Source organism: Leopardus geoffroyi, chromosome A2, assembly GCF_018350155.1.
Source record: "Leopardus geoffroyi isolate Oge1 chromosome A2, O.geoffroyi_Oge1_pat1.0, whole genome shotgun sequence".
In the NCBI taxonomy this organism is placed as follows: Eukaryota; Metazoa; Chordata; class Mammalia; order Carnivora; family Felidae; genus Leopardus; species Leopardus geoffroyi.
Window position 1 is genome coordinate 130,927,867 of NC_059331.1, and position 16,091 is coordinate 130,943,957.

The following is a 16,091-nucleotide window of genomic DNA, read 5'->3' on the forward strand; positions in this document are numbered from 1 at the left end:
TAGATCATGCTTCTCTGAACGGTCCTTTGCTAACGTGAAAAGCTGCTCCGAATTTCTGCTATGCACACATGCAAACACAGACACTCCAACTCATCCACCTAATTACCCCTTGTAACGTTTAAATAGCAGCAGTGAACTACAGGGTCAGGTCAAGGAGGGTGAGATCATTTCCCATTTTCTGCTCAGCTTTACTGCTCAAGCAACAACCCTTGTATCTGTATAGGAAATATGGCTCCAAAAGAAATTGTGAGCAATGGGCATGGGACAGAGGTTCACTCTTCACTCAGAAAGACTTGTTATCTAACACAGCCCATCCGGTTGCCTCTGGCAGGTACGGCGTTTCTCTGCAGAGACATGTAAGCAATTCCAGGCATTTGCTTGTTTTCTAAGTATATCCATCCCACAAGGACTACCTGAGAAGTTTCCCCAGGTGTTGGATAGATGGCACTGCATGGTCTCTCTCTTGGAGACAGGCAAGAGTTTTCTCTGGAATGTTTGTGTTTGTCAGACAGCAAAGGGGAAGCTGGGAAGAGAAGAAAGGAAGGATCATCAGGGGGTGGAGCTGGAACAGTCTGGAGGAGGGGGCTTGTGTGCGGGGGCAGCAGGTTCCTCGGGCACCCTCAGTCTACCCCACGTCCTGGCACTGACCTCTGGCACTCGATGGGGCAGAACTTGTCACGTTAGGCGAAGCAGAGTGAGTAGAACTCAAGCTTGAGGTAGATGGACTTGGCTGGAAATACATGGGAGCTGTTATCACACACTGCTTGGAGGCTTCGGACAACACTGACATATTTAAAACAAAATCACTGCCCTTTTTTTTTTCAAGTAGCCAAAAAAAAAAAAAAAAAGACAAAAAGGAAAAGCCATTTAGAAATCTAAAAAAATCTCAGATCAACAAGGAAGCCTGTCTGAATTAATCAAGAATCCAAGATTTAAAAACAAACAAAACAGTCTAAAAAGAAAAAAATCGAGATTTTGACTCCTGCCAAGGGAACACATTCGTGCTGGTTTTGGCGACATACTAGGACTCAGGACCAGGCAGCAGCACACTCCTGGACTAAAGTGCAAGCAGCAAGACTCCCAGCCTAGGGCACGTCAAGAGGTGAGCGCTTCTAAAAGGCAGAAAACACTCCTTCTTGTTTTCTCCAAAACTGTGTTCAAGGCATGAGTTCCGCAATATGTATTATGCTCCTTTTCTAAAGACAGTGGTAAGGAAAGTTTCAGCTTGTTCTACTAAATTGTTATGAATGCCCTATTAGCAGTGTCTGAATAAAATTCTGTGTTGCAAGAGTTACACTGACTAATGTCCTTATAAACTGTATGTTTTTTCCTTTAGTAAAAATATTTTGATTACGAAAATTTGTTGACGTGTACCTAGGTAGAGAGATGTTATAATGGACCTCTCAACCATGTATCGTGAAGCAAAAAGGCCACTTAGCAATGCTAAGAGGCAGCTAGCATGTGGTGACATGTTCCAAGAGTCCCCAGATGAAGTGGTAAGTTCCAAAGCTAACCCTGTACAGCTTGCCCGGCCTTTCCCATTCTTGCTCATGTCTTCTGAGAGTAGATGGGCGGTTTTGAGAGGACTATCTTTGTAGACTCCAGAGACCAGCAAAGCAGTAAGAGTGTTTAAAGGTTTGTCCTTAACTCAAGCTCTTGCTCGCAGATCTGTTCATTAGCACAGCAGAGTGAACGGAAACTCTCACGATTGAGACAGAAAAGGAATACACACGACCAGACGATTAAAAAGCTAATCAAGTACCTGCATGTTAAAGACTTCATCAGAGCTTTCTGATTGCCCTGTAATATTGCTTACTTCAGCAGAAGCTTGGGAGGACAGTGAGGAGGAAGAATATCGGTTGACAGCTGGGTAACTTAATGGGCTGTTTTGGGGGAAAAAAAATGGTCATTAACTCAGTCTCTGAATTGCACTTCATCACACGCTGGCATGGTATAAAACCAAAGGAAAAAAATATACATTCCATTTTGTTGTCTCCTGTTTGCCTCAATATAATCAGATGTTTGAGTTTATTTATTTCTCATGCTGTTGCTGTTTTACCAGTGGCAGATGTCTGCAGCTGCCTTGCGGGTTAATTATTTCATTAAGAAATAGCGTATTTGACAAATTGTGCCATAAAGAATGAGAGAATCATTCCAGATCATCTTGTGGGGATGCCAAATTATCAGATAATTCAGAATATGACTTACCTGCGTCTAGGAATTACCCTGGTACCATCTGGGCTCATCGAAGCAGGTGCTGAGTTTCTACACACACGAGGGCTTCCATTAGGAAAATGGACTGGACTGGCTTGTATACAAGCAGAGAACTCCTAGAGATGTAGTAAAGCACATATTTAAGAGTAATTACATGGGCAAAGTAACCCGTGAGGTATTTTAGTATACTGTGACAAGGCTAAAAGGTTATAAATGTTAAGTTTCATTATTATCAAGCTTTCTCGCCCTTACTTTTTGGGTTTTCATAAAAGCTGAACACGGCACACAGAAGATAATCCAATTTTAATATTGGAGGACTCCCTGGTAAAATGATGCAGTTTGGTAGAAAAACCAAAAGATGTCACTATTGGATACTTCATCGTCCCTCTAATGAAAAGCAAATGGCAGTGGTCAGACTGCCCCCTATGGACACTCTGTGTACGTACCTGTATCCCTAAACTTGACTTCATCACAAAGAACTGGTCCACCAGCTTTTTGTGTAAGGGTCTCATATCTTGAGGTACAAACTTCTCATGCACGGCCAAACCAAATTCCAAAATCTGTGCCTTGATAATAAGATAAGGAAGAAACTCACGTCAATAGGTAACTCTACCAAGTGCTTGCTAAGGGGTCAAGCACTGTACCATGCATTCTGCATGCGTTACTGTGAATCCTCTCAATCCCACGAGACGGGAACAATCCTTCACTTACGGGTGAGGATCAGAAAGCTCTTGCAGGTGCTAAAAGACAAACGGGGATTCAAACTTAGGTCTTTCTCATTCCAAAGACTTCATTTCCCTGGTACCCTAAGTTTCTTTCCCATGTATCTGAGATCTGTAACAACAACCCTCTTAAGCAAGTATGTGTCCCTTTGGCCCCCTTCTGCACTGGTCAGGATTGGGAAGGAGCGGCTCCCTATTAGTGGGATCAGGTACTTCTCCCTGAGGGATCTCTTTCCTGGACGGCACCCCCTTTTCCACATTGCCCTTCTCTCTTCCATCAGGTTCTTCTGTTCCCATCCACCCCTCCCCCAGAATTCACAAATTTGTAGAGGGGGACACAGAAGTAAAACAGGAACAGTAATTCTATAATAGTTGTCACGCTTTTTGTTTTTGTTAAAAGCTATTATTCTCATTCACTTATTATAATGCAATAATTGGAGCAGCTCCTACTTAAAAAGTTTCTTGCTGTGTGGACCCACAAGAGATGGGCATAAACATTCCAGTTTCTTTTGTTCTTCAGCTATTAATAGTGCTTAATTCCTTTGATTTGAGTATCAGCTGTCTTTTACATTTTAAAAAATGCCCCATACTACAGTGGTCAAAAGAGCAAACTGCACTGACTGAGAGGAAAGCAAATCACACCATTACCACATGGTTTTTATCTTCATGCCTTGGGAAGATTCAAAACTGAAAGCTCAGGACTGAGCCTGGTGGGTTAGAGCTTCCAGAACCTTCCCTATGGGGGCAGGACTATGGCAGCTCCTACCCACCGCCAGTGTATCATAAAGATAAAAATACCTTAAACACCAATGACACCTTTAAAAGGAATAGTAAGAGTGGAATGTATGTCTGACACATAAAGGAAGAGTCTGATGAGGGATGGAAGGACATGGAAGAGTTGACCTCAAGGGTCAACTGTATGTTGGGTAGGAATCCAGTCTCCATTTTAAACACATGCTGTTAGGCGACCTCTCTTTTGTCCAAATCAGGTTGAAGGTTGGGTTCTCCCAGAAGTAGACTCTGGCATGGAGATTAGGATGTTTACTGGGGAGTCACCTGGAATCACTGTCTGTGTGAGGGAGGGGCAGAAGCAGGACTTGACGAAAAAGCAACCAAGGCACAGGGCAGTCAGGTCAGCCTATGCTGACACCAGGGGGGCTCTGGGCCTCAAACAGGCTGTCAGAGTTGTGCTCTGTTGGGCCCAAATGGCCAGGCTGTATATCTCCTCCTCAGTCATGAGATGTGGGCCATCCAGGAAGATGGTCATCTTGGGGCAGGCAGTGCTCTGTAGCTGAGGCAATAGCTGAAGGACCTGAGAGCCAAAGGTATCTGTTGACGGCCACCACTCCCATCAGCTGGGGCAACAAGTCCTTTCTGGAAGAGCCAGTGGGGCAGTGTGTCCCTGAGTCTACTACATAGTTTTTATCTGAACCACCTCACAGAGGTCCAGAGGAGCATGGTGCCCTCACTAACCTAAACCCCTTCTACTATAGTCTGGCAAAGGTGATATGACTTGCCCAAGGTCACATTGCAGTCACCTGTACTGATTGTCCTGTGACAGAGATCTAAAGTTTCCCCCAACAAGGCTCTTTCCACAAGGCCTTACGAACATAATCAGGCAGGATCTGGAGGAAACAAAGGTTCCTGGTTTTCTTTTTCTTTTCTTTTCTTTTCTTTCCTTTTTTTTTTTTTTTAATTTATGTTTATTCATTTTTGAGAGAGAGAGAGAGACAGAGAGAGACAGAGAGAGAGAGAGATTGGGGGAGGGACACAGAGAGAGGGAGACACAGAATCCGAAGCAGCCTCCAGACTCTGAGCTGTCAGTACAGAGCCTGATGCAGGGCTTGAACCCATGGACCGTGAGATCATGACCTGAGCTGAAGTCAGACACTTAACCAACTGAGTCACCTAGGTGCTCCCTGATTTTATTTTTCTTGAGAGCCTTCTTGGCCCTTTTAATTATAATTCTGGGGAACGAATTCAGTCAGACTGAATACAGCAAGTAAAAGTCCTGCAGTGAGGCAAACCACTCACAAGAGATTGTGCTCAGGTTAAATACAGATTTTTGAGTATCAACAAAGGCTACATTTACTCCATGATCCTAAGAATTGGATAACCTAACCTGCTCACTTCTAGTATCGATATCATCCCCAGAACCACAGTAGGAACTTATTCTCTATTTCTTTGCAGGTCAACTTAAAGTAATTCCTTTCTCTTTTCCAGATGCTGCATACCTGGCCCTCTTCCAGCCACAGTCCCTGTCTGTGGTCACTTCTTTCTCCCTAGTATTAAGTTCTGTGGATTAAGCCTGCAGAGCATAAAAAATGGACTAGAATCAGATACAACCTCATCATTTTCTAATCCAAAAGGGAATGCCTTATTTGTTAATTAATTTGGTATTATCAAGTAGAAAGAGATGCTCTGGTCATGTTTTATCATATGTATTCCATTTTTTATGGAATAATCATTATGCCTCCTACCTCAGAGGTTTTCAACCCATTTTCAGGCCAAGAGCCAGCAACAGGAATGCAGCAGGCAAGAGATGACTCTAGTTCTTTGTACTTGATGGCACTAAATAAAAATAAACTATGCTTCCTTGGAGTAGAAAATGATAGGGTTGAATCTAGTTTTGTCCATACCATATGACCTATAGACTTATTCTGCAAAACATGATACTGTTTTAAAGCAAAGTCTATTGATTGCTCGCTTACTGTAACATTTAAGGCAGAATCTCATGCTTTCATTCACTCATTCATTTATCTATTCATTTGTTTTGAGCTGGCCCAGACTTATCTGAGTCCAAAATTTTGAGTGAAAAGTTGGCATCAAGCCTGTAGCAAGTCTTTAGGGAGAGAACATTCAAGCACTATTCTAAGAGACTACATGAGGTTGCTTGTTAGAAGGGGCTGCCATAGTTTACTTACTGTTAAATTTACTTTTGCATCAAAGTGGAAAGTTAAAGTAAAAATTAGCAATTTTGAATACATTACACATGAATCTATAACCCTTGACTGACCGCTTCTGTTAGAACACCGATGGAGAGAACCACGTAGATGGGTCCCTGGGTAACCATGCACACATATCTTGGCAGGAGAGAGAGGTGACTGGCTTCTGTCCCCACCTACCTGCTCAAGCATCAGTTCTCTTAACCGTGCAATTTTCTCTCCATCTTCAGGGTGACTTAAGATATATTCTTTGACAAAAAATGCCTAGAAAGAGAAGGGATAGTTTACTTCAGGAGAGTTAAAAAGAAAGTGAAAGACATAGTTGCTTCTAAAGACCTGGCATCTTTTTTTTTTTTTTTTAATTTATTTATTTTGTGGAGGGGAGGGGCAGAGAGAAAGGGAGAGAGAATCCCAAGAGAGAATTGGAGGGCTCAAATTCATGAACTGCAAGACCATGACCTGAGCCAAAATCAAGAGTCGGACGCTTAACTGACTGAGCCACCCAGGTGACCCATGGACCTGGCGTCTTTAAAGAAACACCATTGTGAACCACATTTCTGGGGCAGAAGGAATGACTCCTACTGAAGGCAGCTGGTCAGAAGAGAACAAAAGAAAAGGATTGTTCAAGGAAGAGCAGGAATTGTATAAATAAGAATCTTTGGTAAACTAAGCAAACAGCAAATCAAATCAATAAGCTTTGTATCCTAAAACGAAGGGCTTTAAGATTCAGTATGACCAAAATGACAGCCTCCTCACCTTGTAAGCTACTGTGACTTTCTGTTTAAAACCAAGAGGGGAGATGAAAAGTCCGTTTAAAGTACCTACTAAAGAAGATCAAACTCTTCTATGCCTGTGAACCTCTTTGCACAGGGAAATGGTTTTAGGTAGACGTTTATTAAATAATCCTGATACCCTTACTACTTTATTCATCCAAGAACACACACACACACACACACACACACACAGTTTTATCCTCAAAAATGTCATATATTGGAAAAATGGGGTAAGTGTGCATCACAAATGACTATATGTTTGCTCTATTTAACAAAGAGCTCTGTGTCAATTGTAGCCCTATGTTAGTTTGTGGATATGCACACATATTTTGAAAAAAAACCTCTGAAGCCCTAAGAAATCACATTTAAAAACTTTCAAATGATACCTAATCCTCACCTCTTGATACCTGGAAACTCCACCATTAACCGCAGCATCTATAACTCCATTCAGGCACATGGTCAAGGGATTAATATTCTGCATCTGTCTTGTCTGACACTGACTAATCAGAGTCTTCAGCTGCTGATTCTTATTTTCCAACACTTCGATTGCATTTTCCAGAGGACTCATTTCCACCTGAGAAGCAAATGGGCATAAATATATATTGGATTTTGTGACATTCAAGAAGAAAGTAGATCATCCATGTTCTGAATGATTTGTGCTCCCCCTCGGCTCCCATCAATATCTCTACCAGGGGCCATACAGAACAGACAGGAGGTGGAAGACAAATTAGCTGTTCATTCGAAGGTCTGGAAAGTGAAGGTGATTATACTGATTGGTTGAAATGTGATTTGGATAATCAGCAATCATCAATCCCATATTAGCACTGCAACAATCAATGTAACCCGCAAAGAAAATCTAAGCATCTCATGCCTGTTAAAACTCACTTATCTTTTCTCCTGAAGGGCTAAATATTCAGGGGCCCTGCATATTATTATCACATTTCTAAATGCTTACTTAATGCAAAGCACCACAGGAGATACAAAGATGCATTTACAAATCCTCTGATGTCAAGACGCTTTCAACCCAGTTGGGAAGATGGGACATATGCCCATATGGACCCCATATGCATATATAACAGCACCATAAGGTGGCACAGGATGGTACTCAGTTGGGAGTTATAGAAAATAAGTTAATCATATATGCTGCAGGATCTATTTTTTGAAGGAGAGCCAAAAAGAATTATAATGACTTAAAAATTCTAGCTTATATGGGGGACCGAACTGAAAATGATGAAAATGTTCTTCAAATATTTAACATTGGAGCCATTATTGTCATTGACATTGTCTTTGAAGAGAAGGTCTGCCAAGCTCTTAGCTATAAAGTAATTCAATCTTACAATAAACACATTTAAATATTGTGGTCTTTTTTTCAGTTAAGGAAACAAACTGGACTTTTAGAGTTCACTTACATCATCATCAAACAACACTGCAAAGTATGAGAATAATTTGACAATGTAAAAATTAATATTATACATTCATCAAGAGAGACTAGTAAGGAAAGATAAGCCAGAAAGTAGAAGGTATTTATAACCTAGAAAACCATCAAAGAGCCTCTGTCCAGAATATATATAGAACTCTTTTTTTTTATAATAAAAGAATACATATTTTTATTAAGCATTGTAAGTTGTATTCAATAGCCTTCATACACCATGCCACAACCCACCTACAATCAGTCAGACCCAACAGCAGTTTGTTCTTGCACAATCCATGAGTTAGGGCAGAACTCCCTTCAACTTACAGTAAGATCTTACTCAGGTCTTGCGGGCAGGGATTGGGGACTTATATCTCATTTCTGACCACTAATGTGTGATGAGGAGCATCAGGAGAATTATATGAAAATGAGTAAGAAGTGATTCTGATCTCAAAGTACATTTTTTGGAAGCATTAATAAAAACATCAAAATGATATAAGTATACCTGTTCAGAATATATATAGAACTCTTATAAACCAATAAGGAAGAGGCAAACAACCCAGTAAAAATAGGCAAAAGACTTAAACAGGCACTATATTTACAAAGGAAGAAGACCAAGTGGTCAATAAATATATGAAAAGGTGTTGAACCTCATTTGTGATCAAAAAAGTGAAAAACAGTACCACAATAATATAGTACTAACCATTCACCAAAATGGCAAAAATAAATATGACGATAGCAAATGAGGGTGAGAATGAGAGTACTAGAATCTCTCGATTTCTGCTGTTGGAAGTTCAAATTGTTTCAATCGCTTTGGAGAACAGTTTGGCATTAAACGCTAAAGTTAAAGATATCTTTATTATATTTTATGGTCTTGCAATTCTATGCAAGTGTATGTTTGAGAAAAAAAGTCAAGTAAGAGATATATGTACATGTGTGTGAATAAATGTACAAAAATTGTCATAAATGTCTCCAAAATCCCTATGTCCATTGATAAGAGAATGCATAAACATATTGTGGTATGTTCACACAATGGAAGAGTATGCAGCAGTGAAAACAAACTTCAGTCACATGTAATAACACTGTGACAAATAATACTGAGTGACAGAACCAAGTTACAAGAGAATATATACACTATGATACTGTTACATCAAGTTCAAAACCAGGCTAAACTAAATTGACTTGTTTTAGAGAATCATAAACTTAGGTGACCAACCAAGGAAGGGAATAGATACCAGGTAAGTGAGGATAGTGGTGACCTGTAATGGAAAGTGAGTGACTTGTGACTGTGAAGGAATACATGGGAACCTTCTAGGGTGCTATTGGCAATGTTGTGTTTCTTTACAGAGTGCTGGTAAATAAGTATTTACTGTCTAGGACAATAAGCCTTTGTTTTATAATCATAAAACCTAAATCATAAAGGAAAAGTCTGAGAATTCTGATGGACTACAAGGTAAAAAGTCAGACATCTTAGAAAATGGAACACTGGTTGCTAGGGGCTGGGGAGGGGAGAAAGGGGAAATATTCAGTGGATAGAGTTTTAGTTTTGCAAGATAAAACTGATCTGTTGCATAATAATGCACACGTAGTTAACACTACTGTACTGTATGCTTAAAAATGGTTAAGATGAAAAATATTGTGTTTTGGCCAATGGGAAAAAAAATTCATGCTCATCTTTAGAAGTTCAAATGCTATTAATAAGAAAAAAATCAAAAACAAATTGCAACAAGCACAGGCAAAAGACAAACAGTAACTTGGGGAAATATTTCCATATATATTCCTAATAAATTATTGTTATTTCTCAAATACTGAAGAAAACCAAAGGCTATAATTCACAAAATAAATAGAAAGAGGAAATAAATACATGAAAAAATATCATCTTCACTTGCATTCAACAAATGCCAAAAAAAAAAAAAAAAAACAAACAAACCCTAGTATGATCATTTTTGGTTTATTATTAGGAAAGATTAAAATAACATAACCCCCAGTGTTGGAGAGGATGGTGGGAAAATGGGTATTCTCAAGAACAGTTATCCCCACCAGACAAGACAGAAGTTGATACATGCCATTGTTGGCCCATGAATCAAAAGTTAAATTGTGGACTCTTTGATAGACCAATTCATTTCTAGGGAAATTATTCTAAGGAGATGGTCAAAAGAAGTATGTGAAAAACAATGTGTAAAAAATATTCATTGAAAGATTATTTTCCTCTTGTCCCTGGATTGTGATCTTTAAATGCTGTTTACCACCAAAAAGAAACAGGAGTCATTGGAGAAATGGAGAACCTAGTTATCCCAGTAAGCCAGGAAGGCGGCTGGGAGGAAGGCAGTAAAGCAGCTGGCCTGTGATTCATTCACTGTCTCTAATGGAGGAATATCCTTGGGGAACAGAAAGGAAGGCAGGTGATCTGGTCTTATCCCCTTGTCAACTGAACCTTCAAGTAAACAGTCCAAGACTAATTGCCAGAAGGAGGAGATGGTATCTGTGTCCCCAGCTAAGGACTGCTTTCAGTAATAAAACTGATAAGCCACGATATAGGATTCCCTACATAATGTCCTAGGTAAGTTTTAGAACTGTCTGCAGTATAAAATGGAGTATTTCATAATGTGAATTTCATAATTTAAATGTACCCTGTGTATGAGGGATCCCGTGAATTTCACTTAGAGACTCCATCTGTTCCAAATTATTATTGATGTGAGAAAGAAGGACCTGGAGGCCAAGGCCTGAGGTCTCAGATGTCTCTCTGCTTCATATGAGCCTCTTGATTGCCTTAAAGTTATTAGTAAAGCTTGATGCTGATTCCCACATCTGATTTGACAATCCAGTCCTATGTGTTAGCTCAGTAACAACGAATACTTGGATACTGTAAAAAAGACTCAAAAGTCAATTTGAAGAGGTTCCCAATAGGCAAAATGGAGCAACTTGAAAATCAGTAAGAGTAACAATTACAATGAGTTAAAAACAAAAAAACAAAAAAACAAAAAAAACAAAAAAACAAAAACCCAGTATGCTTAAATCCACGAGTTACGAATGATACATAAAACAAAGCCAACCAAACAAAAAACTTCTCTGGTCGCTTCTGTAGGGTGTCATCCTTCCTTTGCTATACCTCAGGGTAATCACATAGTTGATGAGGGAATGTTTCTCATTACAGAAGTGTTCCAATGAATAAACAAAAAAGGAGTGATAAAGTATTTTACCATTTTGCAACACTCAGTAGGCTGGGGCCATGATCATCAGTGGCTTCCAATGTAACAACAAAAAAGAGACAACCAGAAGCATAACACCACCTAGGAAGTACTCTTGCAAAAAAAAAAAAAATAAATAAACAAAAACCAATAATAACAACAGCATCTTATCAAGTCTCTGGATCTAACTGCCAATTTACAAAAAATATAGGGGCAAAGAAACATGTTAAATTACCCCACTGGTTCGCAGGCTGCAAATTGCAAGGGGAAAAAGAGCAATTTAGGGAGAACCTATAAATCAAAAGAGACCTTAGGAGACATTTCAGCCAAGTGCGATGTATGGCCCTGATGTGGATCTGAATTCAAACAACAAAAGACAACAAATAAACAAAAACTCATAAAAGAAACAGACTCTTGGTGAAGTGTAAACGCTGGTTATTTTACGTCAAGGAATTACTGTTCATTTTTTAAGATGGGATAACGTATGATATTGTGGTTATGTTTTTTCATTATTGTGGTTATGTTTTTTTGTTAATATACATACTGAATTATTTATAGATGAGATGATATGATGTCACATTTACTTCAAAATAATCCAGTGTAAAAGAGGATGGAGCTGATGAGACAAAATTGGCCTTTTTGACAGCTGTTTAAGTAAAATGATGGGTACATCAGGTTTGTTATGTATTTATTTTTGTATGATACAACTTAAATTTAAAAGGGACACCGGATGCTGTACACAGAAGTGACTGCAAGGGGTTAGGGTAGAAGCATGTGACCACTTAAGACACTACTGCAGAAATCAGACACTAGATGGCGCTATGAGTAGGGGCTGGTGAAGAGTGGCTGGATTCCGCATATATTTTGAAAGGAGAGCCACGTGATTTTCTGATGGATATAATGTGAGATGTGAAAATATTCTCATTATCTTTAGTTGGAGTTTAAAAAGTCATCACAAATTTCTTTTGTGGTTTATCTTGTTTAAAAATTTTTAAATGAGCTTACTTATTAATGGGGGAAAGTACCTATTTTTTTATTTGTTCTCAAAACAATAAAAACAATTACTGAGAAAACAGTACTTCAAAGGCTTTGCTATCTTTGCAAGAATGGGATAATAAACTCTGGGGCTATGGGTTAGAGAATAAAGGCCCACAATCCCATCAGAAACCTTTGGCACCAGATGGTTCACAATTCAGAAAATTTCAGATTTTAGAAACATAATATAAGGCACAGATAGTTTATTACGTAACCCTCAAGCAGGGTCCGGGAAGATTATTTTTAACCAATGCCTTAATATTTCTGAAGTAAAACATATGAATATTCATACTATGTGAAATAAAGATCGTAAATGGTCCTAACAGCAGATCAGGTTAGGTTTATTACCAATTGAGTTTTGGAGCTGAACTTATGACAACACCTTTTGGTTTTTCAGAATCTTTCAGATTTTGACAACGTACATAAGGAATTTCAGTTCAGGTTGGCATATATGTATTTAGTACCTACTGCCTCTGATCTCAAGGGCCTCATACACTATGAATTAAAGTAAAGTAGCAAACCAGCAACTTTAATAGAGGGTGAGGACATCCCAGGCAGTGGGAACAAGAGAAAGACATAAGGTTGTCATGAGTGGGCTGTGTTCAGAGAACAAAGTAGCCCAATTAAATTTGTTCTGTTTGACAGAATGTAAGATTATATATTCTAATAAAGTAAGCAGCTGATGTTTGAAAGGTTGTGCTTAGTAATGCTTCTTTAATCATTATCAGCATGGTACTTTCTATGAGTAGTGTGTGTGTGTGTGTGTGTGTGTGTGTGTGTGTGTGTGTGTGTGTGTGAGGGGGTAATACTTCAAAGGTTAGGGCCACTGGTGAGACCTCAGAGAATTTAACCCTCTGGGTAGTAAGTAGCTGAAATGGCTCTCTGAATCATTAATGCAGGGTAGATGACTAAGAACAGCTATGTGGGTTGGGCCCATGCCATTCAGCGGGAAGCATAAGGCTAAGACTTTCTGACACTGTTGGGCGACCTCTCCTCTTCTATGGAAGGCACCAAGGTACATCAGTGGGGACCCTGGACTCAGAACCTACAAGAATACAATAGCACTGAGGCAGTCTGATAAACTGAGTTCCATTTATCTAGGAAGCCATATGAAATTTTTAGCACTGTAAAAGGAAAATGCCACTACATCCTTAGCTTCAATGAGCATGAGAAGCTGAGTGGTTTCAATGCTTAGTGAGATTTCAGGCAGGACGAGGCATTCTTGGAAGACCATTTGGGCAAAAGCTGCTTTTATTTACCCACTGACGGAATGAGCCTGTTACCTAAGAAAGGGGTTAAATGATGTCTTCACAACTGCCACGTCTTCTATCAGCTAGAGGACTCCGGCCACCAGAGGGCTGGCCTCAGCCAGGACAGACGTCCCAAAGGAGGGAGAAGGGACGCTGCTTGGGTGCAGGGCTGCCATCAAGGCTCAGCCAGCCTGAAGAACAGCACAGGCAGCAGGGCGAGGTTTCACCCTGGACGTAGCTGCTGTCAGCACCCAGAACTGGGGGCTGGAGCTGGGGCATGGTTTACAACCTGAAGGGGACCCGGGTGCTGCAGTTTCCAGGTTCTATAATGACACCCAAGGGTCTCTAGCTGGTGTTCATCCAGGACTGCTCAGTGAGACCAACTCAGCAGCCTCTGTTCTACTGCCAAAGGTAACAGCACGGACTTCCAGTGTGTCAAATACAGTGTGGGGGCTCTGTACTAGCCTCAGGCTGCCAGTAAGGAAAATGAGCTAAAAGAGTTGGATGTAACTGGCTTTTGAGGCAGGAATATCTGGGTTTGAGTCTATCCTTTTTCAACATCTTAACATGAGACCTCTGGCAAAGGCTTTTAACTTCTTGTTAAGACCTGTAAAAATAGGGATAGAAATACATACCTCATAGTTTTGGTCTGGTGATTAAATAAGATAAGGTAGAGAACCCCTCCCCACTAGCCTGCAGTAGTTCAAATACCAGCTCCCCTAACTCGAAGGCCTGAGTTGTTTACATGCTGCAGTCGTAGTTATTTTTTGGAGAATCCCTCCAACCGGCCAGACTAGGAGAACAGTAATGTTCCCCTAAAGCCTCGGTCACAGCGGTCAATACCATAAACATTCACTAACTTATATGTGCTTCCGTGGACTTGGAGTCAACAGCAGAAGCAACTGACATATGGCGGGACTCCCAGTGAGCAACTGTGATGGGAAAGTACTTGAGAATAAGCTCTGATCCTTACCACTTCACGCTTTTCCACTTCAAACCAGCGGGAAATTCCAGGTAAACTCTGCACCAAGTATAATGATGTTCTCTCCACCCAGAGACTCTACGGAATACAAAACAAATTAAATTCCCAAGTGTCCCTTCTTTCTAGTTACTGAGCTATGACTAATGTTTGCCATCAATTTGGTCAGGTTTGCTGATTTCTGGAAGCTTTTCCTTAGTATTCATTCTAGCACGTGGGCAATCCCTTCACACTCAAGAAGTTACCACGTAAGGTATAGCTGAAGGAGGTTAATAATTCCATTCTATGTTGTCTGACACTTTTTCCTGTGTGCAATAAATGATCTACTTCAGACAACAAGCTTAAAATAGAGTAATCGGCCATCCCATTATTTCCTTTGCAATTTCTTTCAAATTCCAATTTAAACTCTCTTCACTCCTTCAGGTCTTGGGGCTTGTCATTTCTATCTGGAAGGGGTAATAGTATCAGCTAGTCAACACAGGATCAGAATAACAACATCCCAAAGGAGGAAAGGCCCAGGAGGAATCATGGAGCTCCATCTTTCTATTTTAAAGATGAAGACGCTAAGCATCAAGGAGGCAACGTGACCTGCTCAGAGGTATATTCTAGTCACCTGTAGAGCCAGCACAGACCCCACCTACTAGAACTTCTGACTTCCTCACCGTGCCACACTTCCTCATGCACGTTTGAACTGCCACCACCCAAGAGGATCTGTATTTAAAGAGCGGAGGCTTCCCCTGGTCAGGAAGAGCATCCCCATGACACATGAAGGCATGGCCGCTAGAGCAGCTGTTGGATGACAGATTTCACCTTCGTCAACCATGTTTCTGTACCCATGCCTCATTTTTCTTATTTAAACAAAGTATATTCTCAAGAGAATAATATACTTTATAAAATCCCTGAAAGAATGCCACGTATTCAACAACAACAAAAAACAGGAGGATTTCTTCGTGTCAGCCAAGATCTACTGAAACCGACTGGGCAGAGTCCCTGTGACAGTGGCTGGAAGCCTTCTGGTGGTGACAAGGAGGTAAGCAGGTATGGAAGGGCTCAGGACAAAGAGAAAGGCATGCTGGAAATGCTGGGGGAAGCAGAAGGAAGGAGGCAGGCACCTCATTCTGTGGGAGGAGGACAGCACTTTTCAGAGGAGGTGACACGTGAGTGGAATGCTGAAGAGTGAGTAGGAGTTTGCCAGGCGGAGGAAGGGGGGGGGAGCACTGCAGGCAGCAGGAAGCAGCCTGCGCTGAGGCCCCGATTGCTTGCGAAAAGGGCATGGCAGGAGATGAAGAAGAGAAGTTCAATGTTGCGGGAGCTGAGAGGAGGGTGAGTGGGCGGGCTGTGGCGCAGATGAGGCTTCCGGAGGGGCAGTTTGGAGCCAGATGCCAAGGGCTGTCGGCACAGGAAGCAGGAGCCAGATTTATCATCATTTTCTAGGAGGACTGCTATACCACGGATAAATACTTAAAGTGATAGCCATGAGGAAAGGTGGTGCAGCAGAAAATGCAAAGGAGAAGATACCAGAAGGTGTAGGGTGTATGGGTAATGAGAACGTGACTCTGAGCAAGTCAGCTGCC

General features: G+C 40.8%; 1 protein-coding gene across 8 annotated transcripts in view; it reads right to left on the bottom strand.

Annotated features, from left to right (window-relative positions):
- Window positions 1–16,091, bottom strand: part of DOCK4 (dedicator of cytokinesis 4) — a 438,192-nt gene that overhangs the window by 11,824 nt on the left and 410,277 nt on the right. For 3 of the 8 annotated variants that reach the window (XM_045495353.1, XM_045495357.1, XM_045495352.1), the window contains 8 exons: window positions 14,512–14,598; window positions 7,052–7,228; window positions 6,062–6,145; window positions 2,661–2,780; window positions 2,209–2,330; window positions 1,763–1,883; window positions 649–730; window positions 414–523 (listed from right to left, as the gene is read on the bottom strand). In XM_045495353.1, the coding sequence (XP_045351309.1) occupies window positions 414–523; window positions 649–730; window positions 1,763–1,883; window positions 2,209–2,330; window positions 2,661–2,780; window positions 6,062–6,145; window positions 7,052–7,228; window positions 14,512–14,598 (903 nt within the window). Of the gene's footprint in view, window positions 1–413; window positions 524–648; window positions 812–1,762; window positions 1,884–2,208; window positions 2,331–2,660; window positions 2,781–6,061; window positions 6,146–7,051; window positions 7,229–14,511; window positions 14,599–16,091 lie in introns of all 8 variants that reach the window. The other 5 variants (XM_045495351.1, XM_045495354.1, XM_045495350.1 and 2 more) reach the window with 2 other exon arrangements.